The following is a 23,951-nucleotide window of genomic DNA, read 5'->3' as shown; positions in this document are numbered from 1 at the left end:
TGACAAACATTTGGGCTGATTAAACCAGCCATACAGGCAGAACTGGTTGAATTTACATAACTGGTCAGGTGACGCTGCATCCAGTGTTTGAATTCCAAACAGATCTCTTAAAAGTTGTTCCAAGCATCTGCTTCTCATTTTAAAAGACTCTTAACCTCTTCACATGTCTACCATTACTACTGTATAACAATATATAAACTATTACTCAAGGTATTATTGTTTTTCTCACAAATATACTTTGTTGTAATGTCACTATTGTCCTTCTAAGTTGAGATACCACTGATATTTCTAAGCAGTTACTATAGTTATATAATATAATGTAAATGTCACGCAGATCTCTATAGCCCACATATTATTGCTTCCAAGTCCTACTTAAGTAAATGTTCAGAAGTATTATCAACAAAATGTACTTAAAGTGTCAAAAGTACTTGTCTGTGTGACTGATTTATCTACTTTATATACAGTTAGGTAGTTTGGTCACAGTTAGGTAGTTTAGTCCAGGGGTTCTCAACCTAGGGGTCGGTGATGATGTGATCATTAATGGGAGAGGAAAGAAAAAAAAAAGTTCTGATATTCATTTTGGACCATTTTTTTTGTATTTTTAGAGGCCAAAATAACTAATTTGCCTCTTAGGATTTTCTTTTTGTTCTTTAATTTTCACATTTTGTGGTCCTGAATGAAAAAACACCCACCACACTTTTGAGTCTCTTCTGAAGGCGCCGGGTGCTTGTTCACTAACCTTTCATCACAAGAGAAACAGGAGAAGCTGGGAATCCAATCTGAATAGGCTTTGATCAGCTGTGTCCATTTATAAATAACTGTACAGAGGGCTAATAATAGAAGCAATACTACATGCCCTGCATTGTTTCAGGTTGCCAATGAGGATAAATAGAGAGCTCAGATTATATTTGGGGTTTGAAGCCAGCGAGACCCTTTCACAGCGACATGGGTCCTGTCATATGGGACAGTGCAGTCAGCCAACTTGGCACTTGTTAAACAGCACTCCTGCCAAAGACACCTACTTATTACCGCCAATAATGTCACCTCCCTCCCTCAAACACAGGTCACTTTTGTTGTCATACACAAGCACACTTCATCTTCATTTTTATGTTTTTGTTCTTTCATTACGTTTTACTACAGTTACAGTTACAGCAGGTTAGAGTTTGGTCACTTTCTTCTACTAGCTTTAAAAAGAAAGGGCTATTTATGTTTTTCAATTGTGGGTATGTGAAACTTATAATATAATACAAAGTGATTTGAGAAGATCACAATCAGAACTAAATGACATATCCAACTAAATCACATTGACATGGCTGCCTTGAAATGTCCTTTAACTTGTTATTTTAACCAGGAATTCAGTTGACCTTAGTTTGGTTAACTGGTTTCATTGGGAGTAATGACAATAGCAGGTATTGTCAGGTGTGTCTCATGGTTATGTCATACAGGTTTGGGTAATATTTCGGTTGGAATGAGTCATATTCAGTGTAAACTATACTGATTCCGCCTTCAGGTGCTGTGGGAAATATCAACGTATTGCTGGAAAATTGGGAGAGTGTGTAAGTGTTATCAACAAAGCAAAAACGTTTCCAAAATAGATGCATATAATGTGTAACCTTTCGGATTGCTCATAAATGTACGCTCCTTGTAGGTGACTGAAATGGTACCTGTAACCTGAGGAAAATCTAGAAGAGGGACAAAAACCCAGAACAGCAATATCAGGAGAAGTGCAGCTGAAGGAACATGAAAATGTGGAAGTGGTTTGTTTGTTCATAAAGGTGCAGATATCGTCTAGCAAGCTCAGCAGGCCTTCAAATGATTCATTTGGAAAAAGCTGAGTGGAAAATTGAGTGGGGAAATGTAAGCACAGGGAACGGAAAGATAAAGGATGTAGAGATATTTCAATGTAAAGACACACAACTTTGTCGACCCACTGTAGACAGGTATGTTTGAATCTTTGTTTTGTTGATTATCTCTTCCAAGGAGGTCACAGTTTTTGGTCCCAATTGTTTGCCTGTTTCTTTGTCTATTAGTTGGCATGGTATCTCAGAAACACAACATTTGTAAATGAAGTTTGGTGGAAGCTTACCCCATTGTGCAAGGAAAAGGGGATTAATTTCAATGGACTTTTCGTAGCAGGAAAATGTGTTACAGGTGTTGGCTCCGTGATATTCAAGTGTCCCAGTAAGACATGACAGTGTGACAGTGAGCCAACATGCACAACACACAGGACCCTGAAACTGAAGCAGCTAAATGGAATACAGCCATTATCAATCTTATTATTTGCGCCTGTGCTTTTCTTACTGTAACACTCCAAGCTGTCTTCAATGAAAAAGGCCTATTACGTTGTTATGGTCAGCTTGTGTCATGTGATTTATGTTATCAAAGATTTTTTAACGTTGTTAACCTGTTTGGCATGGTGTATATTTTGGATTTGGATATAATTTTATTGATATTTGTATACTTGCACCTGTATTTATATTTTACATTTGCACTCTGTCCTACTTTGTACTGCAACTGTGACACAACAATTTCCCTCAGGATAAATAATGTTCTATCTTATCTCATCACGAGCAATACTGAATCAAAATCGATATTATTGTCCACTCTTCAACGACTCTGTCCACACTGTGAAGTCTGGAGTCATTGCATGGCTTCATTTTTTCGACCAATATGTTGACATTCCGAAAATTAAATTTCCACGCCTGTTTTTTTCCACGGCCTTTACATGGACTAGTTGGTGTCAAAATGAAAATGCAGATTTGGCTGACACATTAACTGACATGTCTAATTTGCTTTTACTTGACTTTTTTTTTCTGCCACTGCAGCACAAAGTGGCTCCTTTATATTCTCATCCCCTCCTTGTTGGCGGCTCCGCTTTACTGTACGACCAGAGTTTACGAGCAGCACGTGAAGGCACCGCGTCTTCTTCCTCAAGCCTCCTGGAGAGACTTTTGATTGGCTGCCAGTGACATCATCCTTGCTCGTACGTGGGACTGAAGGCAGTTCAAGCGACCCCCCCCCCCCCTCCCCTCCCTCCCTCCCTCCTCCTTCTCCGAGTCTCTGCCAGCCACCGAAGCACACAGCTCGGCCAAACCCCTCCCACCACAGGGCCGGACCTCACTGTACAAAAGGAGCCATTTAATATTAATGAAGTCGCGCATTGGCTCACACCCGCGTCAATCCCGCTGCGCAACTTCTGTAGGCTGGCAGACTTCCTTCAATATTATTTGTGGGGAGCAGGGTAAAAGTACTAAAAAATGTTGCCGCTCCACAACACGGCGACGGACTGAATGGAGGCAACGTTGTCAGCGAGCGGAGATAATAAATCCGTCTGCAGTGCACCGCGACACTCACCGGTAAGCAGAGATACAAGGCAAGTTTGGGAATTAGTGTCCATTGCACAAGTTGTTGTTGAAATGCACAGTCATAGAGATTTCGCGCGATTCTATAATTAATGAAGAGGACTGTAAATTGCTGCAAGCCTTTTTAGGCTGATTAGTGGTTTATTATCGCAGCAGTGTTCTTTTAATGACGCGAATTAAGTGTTTTATTGCAGCTGTTATTGTTCTGTTATATCCCGCCGTTGCGACAAAGTTGCAACCTTTCCCTTTAAAATGCAACCATTGCCTTTTTTTATTCTTTTTTTTTTTATTCTTTTATTTTACACGGCGGTGTGAAATTGAATTTCCTTCATGTTCAGCTCATCTGATCAGTTCGTCTCGTCCTGAAAGCCATATCACATTCTCGGCACGTTCTCATGCCGGTTTCCTCAATGAATTTGGCCATGAATGATTTCTGCTGAAGCTGAAGCTGCACCGCGCTTTAAGGATGGCAATGGCCGGGACAGGCAGTGCTCGGCGGGTGTCTTTACATAATATGCCAGGATGACATGCTTTTAAAATGCTCGGGCTGGTGATCAAAAGGAATTGCCACCCCTCTTCTTCTTCTTCTTCTTCTTCTTCTTCTTCTTCTTCTTCTTTTTTTGTACCCCGACTTTCCATTTGGGGGAGAGACCAAACTGCGGCGCAGCGTTGATGCAGTATTTTATCTTTTTCTCTTTTTTTTCCCTCTCTTGTTATAACAGCTTTGGATCAGACAGACCGGAGTTGGGATGAAAAATTCAACATCACACACACACATGCACACACATGTACAGAATGTGGAGGATGATTCATATTAATTACAAAGTGATTCAGTTACACCAGACTCTGTGATGATTTCAATGTTTATTATTAGTGGCCAGTCTGTCACGCCTAAAATTTCCCACCAAGTTGGGTGTAGCCCTGCAGGTGTTGACACTACTAATATTTGGCTTCAGAAGAACATTTTATAGTTTGCACGTTGATCAAACAGACAGGAGGTCGGCCTTTATGCTCTCTGCTCTTTCATTCACAGCCTTGATCTCAATCAGTTGATGCAGAACTCATTGAACCAAACAGTTTTTTCTGCAAAGATTTTCTTTCCCTCGCCTCATGTTTTGGCTTCTCTGCCCCCACAGAGCGGCTTGTTGACTTCTCCGTAAACGTCCAGCCCTCGGCCTCCCCATGCCTCCATCTCCCCTTGACGACAGAATTGTGGTGGCGCTGCCAAGGCCGATCCGACCTCAGGAACTCCAACTGCGCCTGGACACCAGCTACCTGGACTCCATTGCCACCAGCAGCAGCAGCAAGACAGTCATCAGCACCACCGTGGTGAAGATCCGGGCGACGGCCAATCTTGTAACGTATATGCCCTCATCCAAGGGCTCCACGCGCTCGTTGTCGTGTGGATGCAGCAGTGCCAGCTGCTGCTCTGTGACTACCTATGAGAAGGACAGCCAGAGCCTCAGCCACAGCCAGGTGAGCGCCAGCAGCCCCAACCTCAGCTATGCCGGGCCCCCCACCCCTATGGTCAGCAACCATGAAGCATTAAGCGCTCCGAGTCTCACCCCGGGCACCCCGAAGGCCCCGTCGACCGTGAGGGTCATCCACCCCAACGAGCTGGCCAAACGGATGACCTGCTGCCCCATGGGACACCCTGTAGGGCCCGTCCCGGTCATCATCGACTGCCGGCCCTTCATGGAGTACAACAAGAGCCACATCCGGGGGGCCGTGCACATCAACTGCTCCGACAAGATCAGCCGGCGGCGACTGCAGCAGGGCAAGATCACTGTGCTGGACCTCATCTCCTGCCGCGAGGGCAAAGACTCTTATAAGGGCATCTTCTCCAAAGAGATTGTGGTTTACGATGACAGCACCTCGGACCCCAACCGGCTGACATTCTCCCAGCCACTTCATGTGGTCCTGGAGTCACTGAGGAGGGAGGGCAAGGACCCCATCATCCTCAAAGGTAATACCTAAGGTGGTTTGTGAAGGGGGGGTGTGTGTGGAAATAAGGCTTTCCGGTATAAAAAGGGGATAGACTCTAGATTGACTTTGGAGGGAGCAAATCAGTTCAGACATCTGAAAGCAATGTTAGATTAAGCAGCGGTAGAAACTTAGAGGCAATATAACCTGAAAAGCCTGTTAAACTTTCACCTTTATTGTTTTGGTCAGCTGATATTGCCTGTAAACACACTGGTTGTAGTGCTGTCATTCTGTGAGCTGTGTATTGAAGTATTACAGCAGTTATACCAAATACAGCAGCTTTGCATGTGCTTTTGCTCGGTCTTCATCACCCTCTCACGTAAACATATGGACCCACTCCTCACCAGCTTTCTATACGACACATATTAGGCATTTTGCAGGGAGTGAGAAGCAGCTGTTGGTAAATAAGGCAGCCTACTGAGATAGCAGTCCCTGGGTCGCTGCCATGTTTTCTATCTTTGGTGTGTGTGTGTGTGTGTGTGTGAAGCTGGAGCAGCATGTCGTGTTGGGGGCTGGGCTGTTGAGTGTTTTCTGCCTCCGAGTCACCGTCTAGCCGTAAGATCACAGCACCTTGATCTCTCTCTCTTCTCGTCTGTCCTCTGGTCCTCTTGTGTACTTTGATGGACGAGGCTCCGCTCCAGTCTCTCATCCTGCATCGGTGTCGGTCTGAAGCTCGCCTCAGTGGGAGGGAACAGGCAGTCCTTGCTTTTTCTTCCCCGGGTTTAATTCTTGCAAAATGCAAGACATCCTCTCTGCCGAGTTGAATCAAACGGCTCAGCCTGACTTATTTTTTAATCTACATTACAAAGTCCTTTTTTTGTATCAGGAATGGCCAGTATCTCCTATGTGTCCCCATGTACATGTTTGAGTGTAGCCTATATGTCATCCTATATAATCAAATACTTTGGATGTGTGATTTAATGGTTGATATTTTACCAAAACGTGAGCAAAAACAACCATAAACACAAAATATGTAATGCAGGAAGGGTCTTAATTCTATGACAATGAATACTTCTAATACACTTTTTTATTTATTTCTCAATGTAGTGGTGATTCATTCTTCATTTCCTTAAAACATATGAGTGCTTTGTAACTCGGGGAAGCAGGCAGGGGCTTGTGATGATTACAAGCAGTAGTAATAGTGACATATTTGGAACATGCTTATATGAAAGCTGCTGAATAATTTACTCACACTCCATTATTTGTTCAGTTACCAGCACGTCTTAGTCATGGTTTATCGTAATACGGTTGTTGTGTGACGCTCTGTACTCCACTGGAAAGACAAAATCTTCTGCCCCTGCCCCGCTGCAGCCAAGAGCACTAATAGGTTACATTTAATCCTGTGAATTGCCATAAGCAACATGTCAGTGGTGTCGGAAGGTTTAGGGTAAGCAACAGGGGGTCTGGTGTGAGAGGCCTTGTGAGGCAGAAGCGGTAATTTCTAAGCAGGAACTGAGCCTGTGGCTTATGAAAGTGATAGACACAGTTTTCATGTTTTCCTCTGTGAGTTTAGTTTAGAGATAATGACAGTCGGTCACACTCGACAGATTTCATCTCACAGCAATATGCTGCTTCTGGAGATTCTGTTATTCTCAGTTTACTGGGAAAAGTGTTGTTTGTCAGCTGAGTTCAGACCTGAAAAGGACGACTTTGGTTCAGCTTGAGCCAAAATAGGAAGCAGCTTTCACGCTGTGTGGCTAGCTTAGCCACTTGACTGTTTGTTGATGCTAGCCAAAAACTTATAGGGGCTTTCCATTGTTGTTAGGTTTGCTCACTGTTTTGGTTTTACGGCCCACAAATGTGTTGTTTTGGTTCACTGCTCTCATCAACCTCATTTTCTGTGAAAAAGCTCTGAGAAAGGCAATGTACAGACCCGGCTCAGCACCAAACGCCGGACAAAGTACGCGATAAGAGGGTGAACAAAGAGAGATATTTCCCTCAGAAAGGAAATAAAGGAGATAAAGGAGATAAAGGAGAGTGAATATTGGACTTACACTCTTCAGGCGGCCAGAAACACGACTATAAATAACTGCTAGTCTTAAGAAAAATACAGTCAGAAAGTCAGATCTTGTAACTTATTTAATTTGTGGTGTTGTGAACAAAGGTGTATGTGTGATAAAGATATTGTAGTGTAAGAGAGATATGATACTATGAAAAATTGTATAAGTTTAATGCAGCTCTGTCTGAGCTCAGAATCTTTGGAAATGTAAGAAAAATCAATGTGAGTGGAAATCCCCCCTAACGTCTTGTTGACTTTGTTGTCAGAGAGCCTGTAAAGATTTCCCTTTCTTTTTACTCACTATCGTGTAGTTATTACCGTGACATCCCACTATAGGCAGGGCTGTGTCAGTATCAGCGTATAACATCAGGTTAATGTCTTTCCTTCATGGTTAACAATCGGGCTGTCAGACGGTTGACAGGAGATCCCCACCTGCCCGGTCACCAAGGGGAAGTTGTGCGATGACCTCACATGGCATGATGTCAACTCTTGCAATGTGAACAATACATGAACTGATACTGTGTGTGTGTGTGTGTGTGTGTGTGTGTGTGTGTGTGTCTGACACCGCCCTCCCCCTCCCCACAACGCTTGTGCTGAAAGTAAACTTTGGCTGATGGCATCACTGGCAACAGGTGCAAACCAGTTATTTGGAGAAGTGTAGATGTCCCCTGAGAAGTGTATTAAACATTTAGTACATTTATTCACCTGCAGATTAATGAGGGGGGATTTCTCATGTAGTTTAGCTTGTGGAAACAGTCTACAAGTAGCTAGTTTGGCCATATCTCTCCTTCTTAGTCAGTTGTTTCAAATGGAAACACGACAGGCCTTTTAATATTAATTTAATATCCAAATGGAGACATTCAAATTACAACCAAATGTAACGGCGTAGTCTGGGGATTGGGGATTTCTCATGTCTTTGTGCTTCAAAACTCTTTAAAGTGAGTTGTAGTTGCTTTCATTAGATGTGTATGCAAAGTCGTAACGTGTGCCATGTGGTGGACAGAAGCATGAGTGCATGTATTTTTAGCTTGGAGGGCTCCAGTGGGAATTGAACCCTTAACCCTGGCAGTGTTAGCTTCATGCTCTGTCTCAGGAGGCCAACGAGCTCCAATTTGCAATTTTTAGTTTTTTTAGTTAAATAATTTGACTTCCTGCCCGCCCTGACAAGCAAACACAAAACGTAGCACTGTGTTTACGTTGAGCTTACGTCACAATCTTTCTGTGTGTGTTCACAGGAGGCCTTAGCTGCTTCAGGCAGAGCCACGAGAACCTGTGCGAGCACTCGCTGCACCTTCACGAGGGCTTGGACACCGGTGCAGCTGCTGGCCTGACGGGGGCGCTACCTCACTCCCTGCCCTCCACCCCGGACATAGAGAACGCAGAGCTGACTCCAATCCTGCCGTTCCTCTATCTGGGGAACGAGCACGACGCTCAGGACATCAACCAGCTGCAGCGCTTCAACATCGGCTACGTCCTAAACGTGACCACCCACCTGCCGCTCTACCACTATGACACGGGCCTCTTCATCTACAAGCGCCTGCCCGCCACGGACAGCAACAAGCAGAACCTGCGGCAGTACTTCGAGGAGGCGTTTGAATTCATCGGTATGAAGACTTTCACTTAGTTCAGGAATAGAAGTTTTCACTGCAGAAGTGTAAGCTAACTCAGTGGCTCAACTTTTTGTCTTGTGACCCTTTAAGACTGCGTAATGTCTACTCGAGAGGCTTAAGCAATTAAACCCGAGAGTCATTTTTACCATCTGAGATTGTTTAATTATAGTTCAATACTTTTGTGTTGTTTAATGTCAACATTTGAGAAAACCTTCCGATGTGGACCAATTACCAATCTCATACCAGTGCTCTCTATTTCCCGAATTTAAAATCTATGTTTCTTTCTGCAATCAAAAAATGTAGTTGAACTGAAGGTTGCCTAAAAGTATTGTACAGTGTTGTGTATGTTTCTGTCTGTGAATTAGATTTGCAAAATTGTGCTTCCAGGGTGTTTCTGGCCAAAACATGTTGGCAATCCGCTGTGATACCGAATAGAAATTAGTAGAAAATGGATAGAAAATGGATGATGAAGGGCTGGGTGTCATTTGAAATGTTTTAAACTAAATGCTAAATGTCGACACCAGCCCCCATACTAATTTTGCCAAATTTATATTGTATTGTTGTACTGTAATGCTCATAATTGGCAAAATGATTATTTCAACTAAGAAATATCTGTCTGAGCTGTCTGAGCTGGCATTTGATGCCAATTTTCAGCACTTGACAGTTTCCAATACTTAGATACATGAAAAATGTATAAAAAATACTGAAGTTCAATAACCAGACCCAGATAGATGCCTGGTCACTGAGGAAGTTTTAATATCTCATCATGTGTGATGAACTTCCCCCCGTAGGAACAAAGCGATAACTATTTTGTGTTCTAATTGTTTCCATGTTCCTCTCTGCAGAGGAAGCACATCAAGCAGGTATGGGCCTTCTGATCCACTGCCAGGCAGGCGTGTCTCGTTCAGCCACCATCGTGATCGCCTATCTGATGAAGCACACCTGGATGACCATGACGGACGCCTACAAGTTTGTCAAAACCAGGAGGCCCATCATCTCCCCGAACCTCAACTTCATGGGCCAGCTGTTGGAGTTCGAGGAGGACCTCAACAATGGAATAACGCCACGAATCCTCACACCAAAGCTGATGGGTGTGGAAACCGTCGTCTAAACAAACCCAATCGACTCGATGCTCACACTTGAACTCACTCTCACTGTTTTTCAAGAGAGACCGGCTGCTCCACGAGCTGGCTCGGAGTGTGAGAGAGAGATAGAGGGTCGCTGTATTCTTCTTGAATCTCCTCATGCTCATCTTGGACTCTCTGGAGTGCCAAATCTCTGGGTCAGTGGTGATGAGAAATGCCAAAAATCCCTACTGTTTGGACCTGGCCGAAGTCCCGGAGTGGAAGACGAGTTATAGAGATAGAGAGGGGAAGCGGTCAGTGGGAAGCTTTCCATTTGTGACCGCAGAGAAGCAAACATGAAGCAAAGGAAAATCGGTTTGGAAAAGATACTCTACGTGCTTAGGGGCAATTACTGAGAAAAGAAACTCACACTGTGGCACACAGTTTATGTTTGCAGACTCAGGCGGGGTTGGCCACGGCAGTGCCTGTCAAAAAAACAAGAAAAAAGAAAAAAAGATGACGACTTGTTTGGTGTGTTAATGTTGTTGTTCTATTTTTATACGGGGGTTTATGGGGGTGACCATGATGAGCCCACAGCGGCTTCCTGTGCAATAATTTCAGAGTGGAATGCAACTGAGACCTTGATCTTATGTGTATATATCGATGATGATTACGAAACATTTCCAGCTCTTTGCTGAAATGCCATTTTGATGTTAATGTAATTACTGTGGTTCAGTTCTATACGTTTATGTTTATGGTGCGTACAGTTATGCTGTAATATTTGGCGCAGATGTGTGCGAGAGATAGAAAAGATTGGGGTTTTATTTTTTGAGTGCAGCTCGAGGGTTTATGTCAGTCATCTGTGCATTTCTGAAATACACAGAACCACAAATTCATATTTCGTGTTTGCTTCAGTATCTTCGTTTTGCCATTCCTGCATCCACATATGCATATATTTTAGCAATATATATTACCAGACAGCCATAAGAGCTTTTTTTTTATTATGCATGGCTGCTGGCAGAGGAAAGAACTTTAAAGTAATCAGTGAATATCGTACAACAGGGCTACTGGTGATGTTTAATGTAACAGAATGGAGGAATTTCACTGCCTGCTTCTGTTGTCTCCTCTGTTCTTTTTGCTCCCATTCATCCATGATCCAGCTCTGTTGTAATGCACTCTACTGTGTCCCTATGTAGCTACATGTCTTTGTGTCAGTGCCCTATATTTTGAGCTATGATTTAGCCCATTGTAAGGTAGCAAAGTTGAGGTACAGGCTTCAAACAAACATTCATTTCCTCCCGTCGGTCACAGCTTAGTGTGATACAGGGTGGTACAGTAGAGCAGCGTGACCCTTGTCTAATCTCTTGCAACTCCCTGTCGCTGACACTAAGCTACAGTTAAGTGAGCTCTTCTGCCTTGCATAGGCAAACGCTGCTGTCACGTGCTGTTCTAGTGCCTCTATCAATGCCTTAATTCATGTGTCACCACTGGGCCTGCGCTTGGTACATCATCACGTGCAGACGAACGCAGAACACACCGAGGTCGAATTATAACTCAAAAGCAACCTGCTCCTCTTGGTGTCTGTGCAACATACAGATTTAACTTTTCGAAGACTATTTCTGCTGTTCCTGATTCATATGCAGGCATTTTTAGAGAATTGCATTCAAAGATGCTAAAAAGCCTTGAGGTGAAAATGCTCATTATGTAACTCTTCTGATCTCGTGGTGGCATTTGAAGGAGAATCTGAACACCACCGCGAATTGTAAATCTGCACTAAATACTAGTAAAGAGTATATGCACGCACATAAAGTTCACCCTCATCCTGTTGCATCTGAATATACTCACCTTTGACTCATATTCATATAGACAGATATGAAGAGAAAGGTAAAAATAAAAGTACTCAACTTGCCAGTGCTTCTTCTTCATGCCTTCATTCTGATCCAGACAGCAGACTTTTGCATTGTTGCTGAACAGAGTCTAAATTTTGCATTTCATCCTTGTCAGTTTTCACACATTTGACTGTCTCAGCTGTCAACAGCTTGAGTGGAAATTATAAAAAGGGAAACCTCGTAGTATCCAGGTGTAGTTCAGTGTTGTTGTCTGTAAGCCTTGAATCTCCAAAATGTTAATTTTATAGCCTTGTTTTAGCCTGGAAAACACACATCTTTAAACTAATTGGCGTTGGTTGGATAAACCCAAGGCTATTTTTAGGTTTCTGACACATTAAAGAGCATGTAGTCCTTCAACTGAAGTTTACACATGAAAAAAACAAGAAGTTACAAGGTCATCCAGTATTTTATAGCTCTTACCAAGCTGACTTGAAGCCGCTTCCTCACAAATTATGGTTTCTGTTCTGTTTATGCTCATAAGATCATCTGGTTTCTGTTCAGCTCTCCATTGTTTGCATGAAAATAAAGGCATAAAATGAAGCACAGGGCTAACAATATCATTGTCAAAACACCAAAAAACAACCACATTGATTTCACAATACACCCTCTGTGATCCATTATATCTTCAAAAGTACATCTGAAAGTTGTGGAGAACGATCACATGTGTCTCTGGCAGCGAGATGAATGAGAATGCCAGGAGTTTTCATAGCTTAGTGAATACAAATACACAGTGCACTCAGTAAGGCTTTACAACACAAAGATTCACAACAATAAGCTTCAAAAATCCCTCATGTGAAAATTCATGCTATGCAAAATGAAATTGTAACAGGTTGCGTCTTTACCCAACTGTCATGAAAATGTTTTGTGAGGTCTTTGCGAACATTTCGAGCATGAATAACAGTTTGCAGCCTCAGATTGAAGTGAGTTTTTTTAAGTGTGACTTACGGACAAAGAAGTAAAAGAAAAAAAAGTTTGTGTGGCGACGTGTCCTCACTTGTATTTTTGTTGCTGTTGTCATTGGTGTCTACTGGTGCTCCACAATATATTTGAATATGATAAAAAAAAAGGTATATAATAACAATTTACCACACGTTTGTAGCTTGTGCATTTATATTCAGTGATTTGCAAAAAAAAAAAAAAAAGAGAGAGTGCTTAACATCTGAGCCAATGTTATATAAGAATAATGTACCTTTTTCGCCCCATCTGCCGGTTCCTACAACCGCAGCGGCACATGGCTTTTGTATGTAATGATCTATTTGACTGAACAATGTAACCGTCGTACTGTACATTACTCTCTGGTTGGAAAAACGAAGCATGCTGTGTGCTCCTGGTCTGTGAGGGACACTCGCAGTCATTATGGTGCTGTCTGTCTTTCCCACACTGCTCTTTCTGTAGAGGTCATAGCCTGACTGACAGCTCCAAGAGGCATCTGGGTGTCTGTTCCCTTTTGTTTGGAAACACGGTTCTGTATTAGAACAATATCAAGCTGTCATATTTGATGGGCACTCTTTAAGACTAGACTTGTTTAAGAGTCTCTGCTTTGGGCTCAGAGGCTCCGGTGGACATGGGCTTCGCTCTACAAGTCTCTGTATCTTTCTTTGTGTCTGTAGTCAACGGTCAAGTATATACAGTATATAAATATATATATAGATACATATATATATATATATTTTCTTTGTATGCATATATTCATTACTATTTTTGCACTGACCTACGGACAGATGGATTTATTTTTTTCCACAAAGGGTGCTATTATAACGGAGGCCTTCTCCCACACCTTTTTGCATGACTTGCTCAAAATTCCTCAACTGGTCTGTCATCTCTCCTACTCTTCTCCTACTACTCCTTGAACTGTTGCAATTGAAGCACTGTAATTTTGTAATCCCTACTTGTGAGCTTTGAAATAAACAGGGAGGCTTCAAGTTTGGTTTTGGCGTCCTGGCGGTTTATTTTTCTCCCGGTTTCTTCCTACGTGGAGGAACTCATTTCTTTGGCCACTGAGAGAATAAAGTCGAAATATCTTTCTAATTTGTTTTCTCTGTTTCTGACACATGGTGAAGGTGTTTTACTCTGCAAAAAACATGCCAGGTGTTTCTTGTTGTATTCAAGTGTTTACAGCTGCTATAATCAATATTCTTATATTAACAATGGATCAAATGACTCTGTGTAATGTGACTCTGGTTGCTTGTAGTGACGAACCCGCAGAAATATCACCTGACGGCAGTTGCTTTCAGCTTTACGCAGCATCTTTCAGTTCATTGTTTGGGTTTTATGGCCCCCAACTTTACAGTTTTGGTTCAGTCTCACAGCTCTCATCAACCAGGTGTTTTCAACAAAAAAGATCTGATAAACCAACTGTACACAACCTGCCCAGCACTAAACGACAGGCCGACAAAGTTAGCCACTAGCTGGTGAACGTAGTGGAGCATTTAGCAGCTAAAGAGACAGATATTTCCCTCAGGGGTTGGTAGAGACCAAAACAGAGTGAATATTGGACTTACATTCATCAAGTGGCCAGAAACACGACTCTAAATGAATAATGATATTTCTCCGTAACTGCTGGATTTGCATGTAATCAACTTTTTGTATCAATTTAAAGGGTGATGATATGTTTTATTCACAACTTGTTTCGGCCGCCCCAGAGTGGCAAAAAACAAACAAAACTAAATGCAGGTTTAAATTCTAAACAAGAGACAAGGGCTGCAGCTCTCATTATCGATAATCATTTCATCTTTTTTACTTAATCATTTAGTCTAAAGGCAGAAAATAGTGAAAAGTTGAAATCACAATTTTCTAGAGCCAAAGATGACATCGACCAGCAGTTCAAACCCCAAAAATATTATAATTTACAATGTTATAAAACAGAAGAAAGCTGGAAAACGTCATATTTGAGAAGCTGGAGTTAGCAAATGTTTGGCACTCTTGAATGACTTTGCATCAATCAATTCTGACGATCAACTAGTGAATTAATCAACTGCTTCAGCTTTACAGGAGACAGTGGTACACTCAAAACATTTGTGTGAACAGATTGAGGAATAAAGAGGGACCAAGGCCCCATAATACAATCGAAGCCAGGAAACGACAGAGACTCCCTAATTATTGGGATTAATAACAACAAAACAAGCCTAACAGTGTGCACTTTAAGAGCCACCATCAGCCTCTTGACATTTGAGCATCCAATGGAGTACACAGCCAGAGTTGTGAATTATCTGCACTCCCCTCCATTGAACCATGTGTCACATAGCTGCAGGAGTTATGGGCCTATATTTACTCCAACTTTGCAGGCGTAAAAGTTGTGTGCTAGCAGCAAAGGGGTGTGTGTGTGTGTGTGGGGGGGGGGGGGGGGGGGGGTGGGGGGGTGGTTGGGCTGGCCTGAGGGTCAAGATCTCTCCATCGGAACAGGCACAAAAATAGTTTTTAGCGTTGTTTCTAATTACAAGTGATGAGTGCCCCGCCTCATTAATCCTTTCCTATCAGCGCTGGGCAGGCTGGCAGCACCAGAATAGCCCTGATCTTTGTGCTGCTGCACGCTGCTCTCCAGCGAGCCCTGCATGGACGTATTAGGCAAAGCACAAGAGGAGAGGAGGAGGACCTACCTTTTCCATACACACAAACAGGTGCACACACACACACACACACACACACACACACACACACACATACACATAATCAAGTGTGTGCATACTTCCCAGTCAGAGGAGGCAGTGAAATAAAGCAGAGAGGATGTCTGAGCCCGAGGACTGCTGTTACCATCAAAGCTGCTCCCTTTGTCACAGGAAGATGCACTCGCACGTCACCCCACAAAGGCTTCACTAAATGCCACTGCAGCAGCAGCACTTTGCACTTACAACTCATGCATAAAATAATGCTTCTCATATTAAGCAAACTTCATAACAAAATATGTAAAAGGGTGATACAGATTTAGGTTAATGAGAGGAAAACGGGAACACAAACGTATTATAATGAGTATGAAAGAACGCAGAGGACAAAGTGCTCACTCAGTCCCACTTACAGTTGAGTTCAGTGCACCTTAAGGTGCTCTTTAAGATTGATTGTACCAATTGATAGTACCAGATCATACCGAGTTATTTGATTTGTATGGCTGGTTTTTCAGTATATTAAAGTTTTGATAAACATGAAACGTGACACTATATTTGTCTGTTGATAATTTCACTATGTGATAGAATAATGTTTACTTCCAGTGTATTGTATACATCAGTGGCTCCCAACAAAACCACTAAAAAAGTCCCAAGAAAAATGATTACAGGGATATTAAAGGATAGAAATATTTCAGTTACACAAAACTAGATTTTTTTTGTTTATTTACTTTTATCCACTTTTTCTTCTTTCACATGAAACAATCTGGGAAGGAAAACTCACAACTTATGTCCATACTCAGGCCATAACTCATTTTAAAGGGGCCACACGCTGCAAGAATATTTCCCAAAATGTTGAATTATTAATATGTCTGACGAGATAGAGGTTTGTAATATGCCTTTCCCCACTTCTTTTCTGTGACAAATAAAAGTGTATACCTGAGATGTAGATGAGTCAGGGTAAGTTGTAGACTACACCCACTGGGGCTGTTTCTGATTGGCTCCACCCCTTAGTGCCAATCAAAGGACACCTCAATGCTACAGGCAGCATATATTTAAATGTGCTTCCAGCCACATGGCAACAGTTCTTCAACATGACAATCACAAAGCCGGCTTCATAAAGAAATGGTTCTTAGTGTGTGAGGGAGCTTGGGCTGGCCTGCAAAGAGCCCTGACCTCAGCTCCATCCAGCACCTTTGCAATGAACTGGAACACCGACTGTGAGCCTCATCGCCCAACATCAGCGCTCGACCTCTCAAGTGCTCTTGTGGCTGAATGGGGTGAGTGAATCCCTGCAGCCAGGCTTCAAAATCTGCGGGAAAGCATTCAAAGAAGAGTGGAGGCTGTTATAGCAGCGTGTTAATGTAGTTTTGCAATGAGATGAGAGATAAGATGCAACATTTGGCCACACATCATATATTCCTGTGACGTCGACTAGTCAAGATGAGCTGTATCTACTGTCCCACTCACTGTAATGTATTCTTGCTGTAAATGAGTTCTGGCCTGTGATTCTCTGCAGTTAGCTCTTAGTTGGTGACCATGAATTATCCTCCTGCATCACACAGAGTGAGAGAGAGAGAGAAACAAGCAGAGCAGTGAGGGGTAGAGTGCAATAGATAGATAGAGAGAAAGACTAGAAGGGGTCATGGCCCATTGCACACAGTGTACCAAGGAGATTACAGGGGGTCTCCAGGCATGACACAGACGCCAAAGCAGATGCAAATATGCCACCTGCCGAGGAGCTGAGGACGGGGAAAGGACAAGGAGCTCGGAGAGAGGACACAGATGAGGAAACATTTTATTCTGCAAGATCAAAATTATATCAAACGACGACGCCAGCTCTGCACGGAGGCGAGATAAAAAAAAAAAAATGCTGTCATCCCGAGTCTGCTGAGTCCACAAGCTTGCAGAGTGAGCGTAGCAGGAGGTTCGTTATCGCTTGTGGCACATGTTGGACTTTTGAAGTGTCATGTCTAGTTACATATTAGCAACACACTGACCACCGCTCATGAGACAGGCCGGGGCTCAGTGTGGCGACGCCAAAGCCATATGCCGCACAGTCTCTGCGTGGGAGCTGATTTGGTGGCTTGAGGTAAAGCTCCTCCTCCACCAGAGAGTCACTCTGTCAGAACACAACATCATCTTCATTTATGTAGTTATTCTCTGTGCTGTAATAGCTTCTGATTCATATACAGTGATGCATTCATGGACACTTGAGACGGCAGATCCTAAACGGGAAACATACAGCAAGCTTTGATTTAAATAACAGCTTACCCCATGAGCATAGCTGTGTTATAAAGTCGGCTACACTAAAATCCAATTACACCCCAGATACACTCAGATATGACTAATGTAAAGGAAAAGTAGCATAGGCGTCAAGTGACCGTGAGTTCATGATGAGAGATATTTCTGTCCGTCTTCTGTCATGTCTTTCTTTTTCTGTCCTGTACATGTTGGAATTAATAACACTAAATATCAAGTGTCTCAGTAAGCTATTCCAGTGATCCAGCACGCACAATACCAGGACCCGAAGTGGAATGCAGCCATCGTTAATCTTATCAAATACACCTGTGAATTCCTGCTATGACATGTCTAATGCGGCATTTTGAAAGATGCTGGGAAGTAGAAACAAACAATCATGCATGAAAGATCCTTCTTGAGTTTGAAAGTTTAACAAAACAATCCCAACTGAAGGTTTTCTGGAGCTTTCAGCTGTCTCACATTGTCTTCAACGGCAGAAGGAGTTGGCTGATTTTGACTTTTTCTTTTTTGCAATACAACCTCTAAGAGAGAAAGTTCTGTTGGTTTTTGAAATATTGATACTGCTTGTCAGGCGCTGACAATATCATGGCTGCTGCTGCACAAAGCAGAGTGTGTCTCAAAAAATTGAAGACACACCAGTGAATTTGGGTGATGTGTGCAGCTGAGCTGTCTCTTATTTCCACGCTGCTACTCTTCTCTTTCTTCTGCTCCAGATAAGTTCTTCTAATTGCTGGCCTCGTTTTTTTGCTGTACCCCCCCCCCCCCCCCCCACCCCCCCTCTCCTAAATCATACATGAAGAAAGAGTGGTTGCTCAGGCTGGTCACACCACCGGCCTGAGGGGAAGTTTTGGAAGGTGTTTGAGTTGCGTCATTTCACCAGATCACCACAAATAGGACATGAACATTACATACTAGAACCAGACAAAAGACACTCTCATTCTAAGAACTGTATCACACCCATATCTGTATTATCCAACCATGGACTTCCTGATCGCTATTTAAAAAAGTAATTCTGCAGGATTATGTTGCTATTTTATGGCACCAGAACGAACAACTTAAACCCAGAAAGTCAAGTTGTTTAACCTTTCCATTTATAGTAAATTCACACTTTTAATTTCACTATACTGAGGTTTTTGTCCTCTTTAGATGTCCTGGGCCACTTCCTGCTTATCTTAAACTAAGCCAGTGGAAGTTTGAACCTTCACTGTCTGGAGGTATCACGAAAGCTGCTACTGCACGCTGCCCCCCCTCCTCCTTACCACCAGAGAGAGAAAGCAGCCCCCCCTTCCTCCTCATCTTTCCATCTACTCTTTTTACCCTGGGAAACCCCCCGCCACAGTCGTCATAACACATTCAACCCACCTATTATATTGCACTGTGGGGGGCCGGGAAAACCAAAACAATCATTTAGACCCCATTTTTTACTGGAGCACTTATCTGCTAAGTGCTCGCACAAGTAGTCAAAGCCACACACTGTCATCATTTTGAATTGTAATGGATGATTGAGTCGCACATTCACTTTACAACTGAAAGTGATTTTTATACAAAGATGCTTAAACTGTTGTCAGGAAAATGTGTATATTGAGAGTCTGAAGTTTCCCAAAACTGCCTCACATACATGAATGCTATTTTACCCCCCCCCCCCCCCCCGTGGTTTTAGTTTTAACCCAAGCTTTCGGTGATAAAATATACATAGCAGTACGTCACATTTTCCAAAGACAGAGTCGAATCCTCTATGCTCTTTCATGCTCACTGCAGTGAGAACACTTCAGCTCTGAGCTTGTGAATGGTCCACTGTTCACTGCCGACTGGGACGCTGCGCAGAGGTTGTTCGTCAAGAATCTGTTAGACCACCTAACCCACTTTAAAACCACAAATTGTTTTCAGATATCCCTCTAATTAAAAAATACGTCTAAATCATATTGAGAGAGCATTGAATTAGAAGTTTCCACCGGTTTAGTTTGATTCATCACAACTGACTTACATATCCATGAACTTTGAGTGTCATTTTACCCCTGTGGGTGTTATTTTTTAACACAGCCTTTCTGGCATTAAAAGATACAACAAGTACAGTACATCACAATTTTCCCAGGTGGGAGTCAAATCTTTCGTTCTGTTTTATGCTCACTGTAATGAGAAAATTTCTTGAATGGTCCACTGTTCAGAGAGCAACTGAAGACAGAAAGTTCAACAATCTGAGTATTAATAGTCTGACCTTTCAGTCAGGCACGCACGAGAGTACATTTGTGTATGTATGTCCATGCACACACACAGACATGCAATAACTCATAACAACTCGTAGTAACTCAGCTTGTCACTAACTGCTCGGTGTGTAGACGGTGAGCTAAGGCGCAAAGTTGAGCTTGTATTAGTATCCTTGACTTTCTCAGGCATGGAGGTTTCATATGTAGCGAGTGTAACTCAATATGTCCATCAATTACCTCTGTTTCCTAGGTGCCTTCACAAACAACAGCTGCAGAGTTTAATAAACTCGCCATGCAACTCAATCACAGGGGCTAAAATATCATGAAGCCTGAAAACCAGCGCGATGATGAAAGTAGCCTCCTCTTGTTGTCATGGCTTCCTCTATCTGCCTGATACAAAGACCCTTTAAAACACACGTATACTGGTGGAAATATTTATCAGTATTCTCAAACCTTTTGTTATTTTATCAGACTGCCCCTGTTTTCAAAATGACACACTATAACATGGCATGATGCTTGGCATTGAGGCGCGCCGTTGTTGTATTAAGTTGCTGCAGGCTTCATTTTTGGTTGTGGGACAGAGGTACATTTTTTCCATGGTAACCGGAACCTCATTCAAAACTCTGTCCTTGAATAGATATGAGAACGACTCTCTTCTTTTAGATTGAATTTGAGTCACTGGTTCGACACACGTGTGCCTGCTCAGGTCTTTATCGACTTAATTTATCTGCATGGAAAAAAGTATAAAAATAAAGATTAACTTGAATTACCACCGCGCGATAGCTGTGGCCGGCTTGACTGGTTGGCGGAGGCATAAAAAAGCAAAACCGCTGTGTAGGAGAGGATAGAAACCCAGGTGGGCTTATAAGGGTCCTCCCTAAAGAGCACTAGATGTGGAATCACACACATGAAACGCAAGCAGAAAAACAATAATGTGAAAAAATTAAAAATGGAAAATAATTGTGAGTGAAAGTATGACTGTACATCTTCCAGTGTGTGGACGGTAGGCTAATGAAAGTATGAGGAGGGCGGTAAGGACAGTATATGATGAGGGGGACAGGAAACAGAGGGTGTAACTAACTACAGTGATGTATATTAGATTCATACTTATTCCATCACTAAACTCATTCGAACCAGATTGACCAGACTGAACTGAATTCATTTAGAAAGGTGGGAAAAAAAGAGACAAAAATATATATTTTTCAAATTTGGTGCTGTACTGTATGAATGAATCTGACAAGGAACAAAAAAGAAAAAGAGATGTTGCTATGTTAAGGTCTCATTATGCTCAAAACAAGTTTATAGCTGTTCCAAACGTCCACACTCAAAGCCCGGGTGAGAAGACAGCTGTCATTGAGTGGGGGGGGGGGGCGATGCAATAATTACAACACACACTTTCAGACAGTCAATCCTTAGAGGCATTCTTGGTGTTTCACTCAGTTATACACTTTAGTTTTCATCTTAAGTTTGTTGCATGTATTCTAACCTCCACTCACCTGACCAATTCCTGTGTAAAGTGGGTGTGAATGTCAGATTGTCAGTTTCAGAACGTTACAAAAATTGTCAGGCACAAGCCCCCCTCCCAACTCTGGAGTCGGAAAGGTGTGGGGGTGAGAGAGCTTTCAGGGTTTTTTTCTTTGGTTGAAGCATACTGACATCTTAAAGATTAGATTGAGTAACTCAAAATGAATGTTTTTTTGAAGAGAGGTGAGAAATGTGGATGCCCAAGCAACAAGACTAAAAATAGAGACTGCAAACATGTGAACGAGCCTATGAAAAAGACCAAAGTTGAGTTAGTTTGTCTCTAAGTACTTTCCAACTGCCCCAACCTGTCTGTGGCATTCAGTGCCTCGCCAATTTGTTCATACTGAAGGCCAAAATCTTCACAAATGGGTCGCAAATAAATACATTCATTTAAAATAAAAGGCTTAAACATTTCCCAAAACAGCTGGACTCGTTTTTAGCAAACAGGAGTAAAAAAGGTATTTGTTGGGGATTACTTTCAGTTACGACTTTGTTGTGCTGATGAGTGCCTACAGCAGGAAGACAGCGTATGTGGGATCGATTCAAAATAAACTACAGTGCCCATGTTCGTAGTAATGAAGGAACGTGTCACCCAGTGCAACAGTGTGGCTCAATAATGTGTTTTTAGTAGGACAACAGTGAAGCTCTGTGGCACAAAGGAATGAGATACATCAGGCTACAGAGACAAATCTTGTTAGTTGGATCAATTCATGGTTTCGGGCCTTTCATAGGATTAATGAATAATAAGACATCATAGAATATCATCAGATGTGGAGCCTCTGCAGGGAGGGAGCACGTGACCATGGGGTGAAAGACGTGGAGTTAACCTAAAGTTGAATGAATCTGCTTTACATGGGAACAAATAACAGAGTTACCTGATGCTGGCAGATAAGTAGATCAGTATTCAGGTTAGCAGCCAGAATTCAGACAGAAAAACAAGATGTGAAGCACAAGATGGACAGACTTTTGACAAAGAAGAAAAGAAAAAACACTGGGCGATGCTCATCGATCAAATAAAAAATATAACAAAAGCTCTTTGGTGCTCAAGTTCACTGTTGATGTAGCAGGAGAGCCTTGGGTGTTTTTTGAGTCTGTTTGGGCATATTCAGCATTTTTCTCTTGCACATCATTAACTCATGAGAAACTTGCATGAAAAGAAACATGCGGTTCATGTTAAGGGTAATGTTGTTTTCCTGAAATTTTGGCTTGTTTTGTTGTTCGTTTCCCAAATATAGTAACCGGTCAATAAAAATGTAATTGGTTTGGGCGGGGAGAGGGGAGGACACTGAAATCATAACAAAATGAACAACAGAAGGCTTTTTGCTCCAGACTCCAGCCCTTTTCACCTCCCTGCGACTCCCTCGCAGCAGGAGCACAAGACCAATGACACATAAACGGCATTTTACGACATTTAATGAAATGTAATCTGTGTTCTGATAACACACCATCAACTGTCACGCCTGCTGCTACAAGGCAGATATCCTCATGATCATCCACGTATGTCGCGGCAAGCCTGTGAGAACTAATCTAATCTGGTATCTACTCCGAGAGCGACTTTGAGCGTGCTTTGTTCTTTTAGGTTTTTCAGAATGGAAACATCAGTGGAGCTGAATCAGGACTTTTTATAAATAGCACAGACTGTGATAACATAACAGAGCTCCTCAGTGGGGCTGCTGAAGCTCCCTGCAGCCACACTCACACTGTATAGAAACGGGGGGTGGGGGGGGGGGGGGGGCTGAATGAATGAATGCTGCACTCTGGTGGACAGAAGAAGAATCTACTACTGTGGTATTTATATGCACAATAGATGTAGAAAGCAAATTAAATCCACCAATCTTGATCTCATAGGGCTGCATAATTATAATGACCTGTAAGTTCCTCCATTAAGTCTGGCTCCTTAATGTTCCCCCTCATTATCGCTCACAGCCTCTCAGCTGAGCTCTGCCGGTGCAAATGTAATTCCATTGAAACACCAACAGGGGCTCATATGACTGATTCCTTTGAAGACTTCGCTCAGTTAGTTCGACAGTCTGACAGCTGGTGTGTGACAATCTCACAACTCCAGTTCTTGTCATGTTCATGTGTTTTATGTGGGTCATGTGTCTCCTTTGAGTAATTCTCTTTAATGTAAGATCAAACAGATTCGTGGTTTAAAAAAAACTCCCCAATACTCAAGTACTTATATTTCTAACCATTACACATTACTGCACTTAATACTACATTTGGAAGATTAAACAGTTGTGTCCGACTTTGCACGACAAACGAGTGACCATATTTTACTGTAGCCTCATTGCACTTGCTTGTAATGTATTTCAGTCATTTTCAAAGTAACGAACGCTTTGGCACTAGATTATACTGCAGATCCTTTAACGCCACGTATGAAAGACTTTAAGCTTTTGTCTACAGAGTTTAGACTAAATGTCAAATATTAATTCCCAGAAAATCTTACAGACAGTAG

The 23,951-nt window shown here is 42.4% G+C and overlaps 1 protein-coding gene across 1 annotated transcript; it reads left to right on the top strand.

Annotated features, from left to right (window-relative positions):
• The first annotated feature begins 4,525 nt into the window (after window positions 1–4,525).
• dusp10 (dual specificity phosphatase 10) lies at window positions 4,526–10,065 on the top strand. Its single transcript, XM_070925865.1, has 3 exons — window positions 4,526–5,328; window positions 8,580–8,948; window positions 9,800–10,065. The coding sequence occupies exons 1-3, from the start codon at window positions 4,545–4,547 to the stop codon at window positions 10,063–10,065; spliced, it is 1,419 nt and encodes a 472-aa protein (XP_070781966.1). The 5' UTR covers window positions 4,526–4,544.
• The last annotated feature ends 13,886 nt before the right edge of the window (window positions 10,066–23,951 follow it).

This window comes from Enoplosus armatus, chromosome 19, assembly GCF_043641665.1.
Source record: "Enoplosus armatus isolate fEnoArm2 chromosome 19, fEnoArm2.hap1, whole genome shotgun sequence".
Lineage (NCBI taxonomy): Eukaryota > Metazoa > Chordata > Actinopteri > Centrarchiformes > Enoplosidae > Enoplosus > Enoplosus armatus.
This window is presented reverse-complemented; position numbering and strand designations above follow the sequence as displayed.

What these genes read in the sequence shown, in the direction of transcription:
- dusp10 (XM_070925865.1), top strand. Translation starts at nt 4,545, where the DNA reads ATGCCTCCATCTCCCCTTGACGACAGAATTGTGGTGGCGCTGCCAAGG. An exon ending in GGACCCCATCATCCTCAAAG is followed by an intron (nt 5,329 to 8,579) that starts GTAATACCTAAG and finishes GTGTGTTCACAG; the next exon opens with GAGGCCTTAGCTGCTTCAGG. An exon ending in GGAGGCGTTTGAATTCATCG is followed by an intron (nt 8,949 to 9,799) that starts GTATGAAGACTT and finishes TCCTCTCTGCAG; the next exon opens with AGGAAGCACATCAAGCAGGT.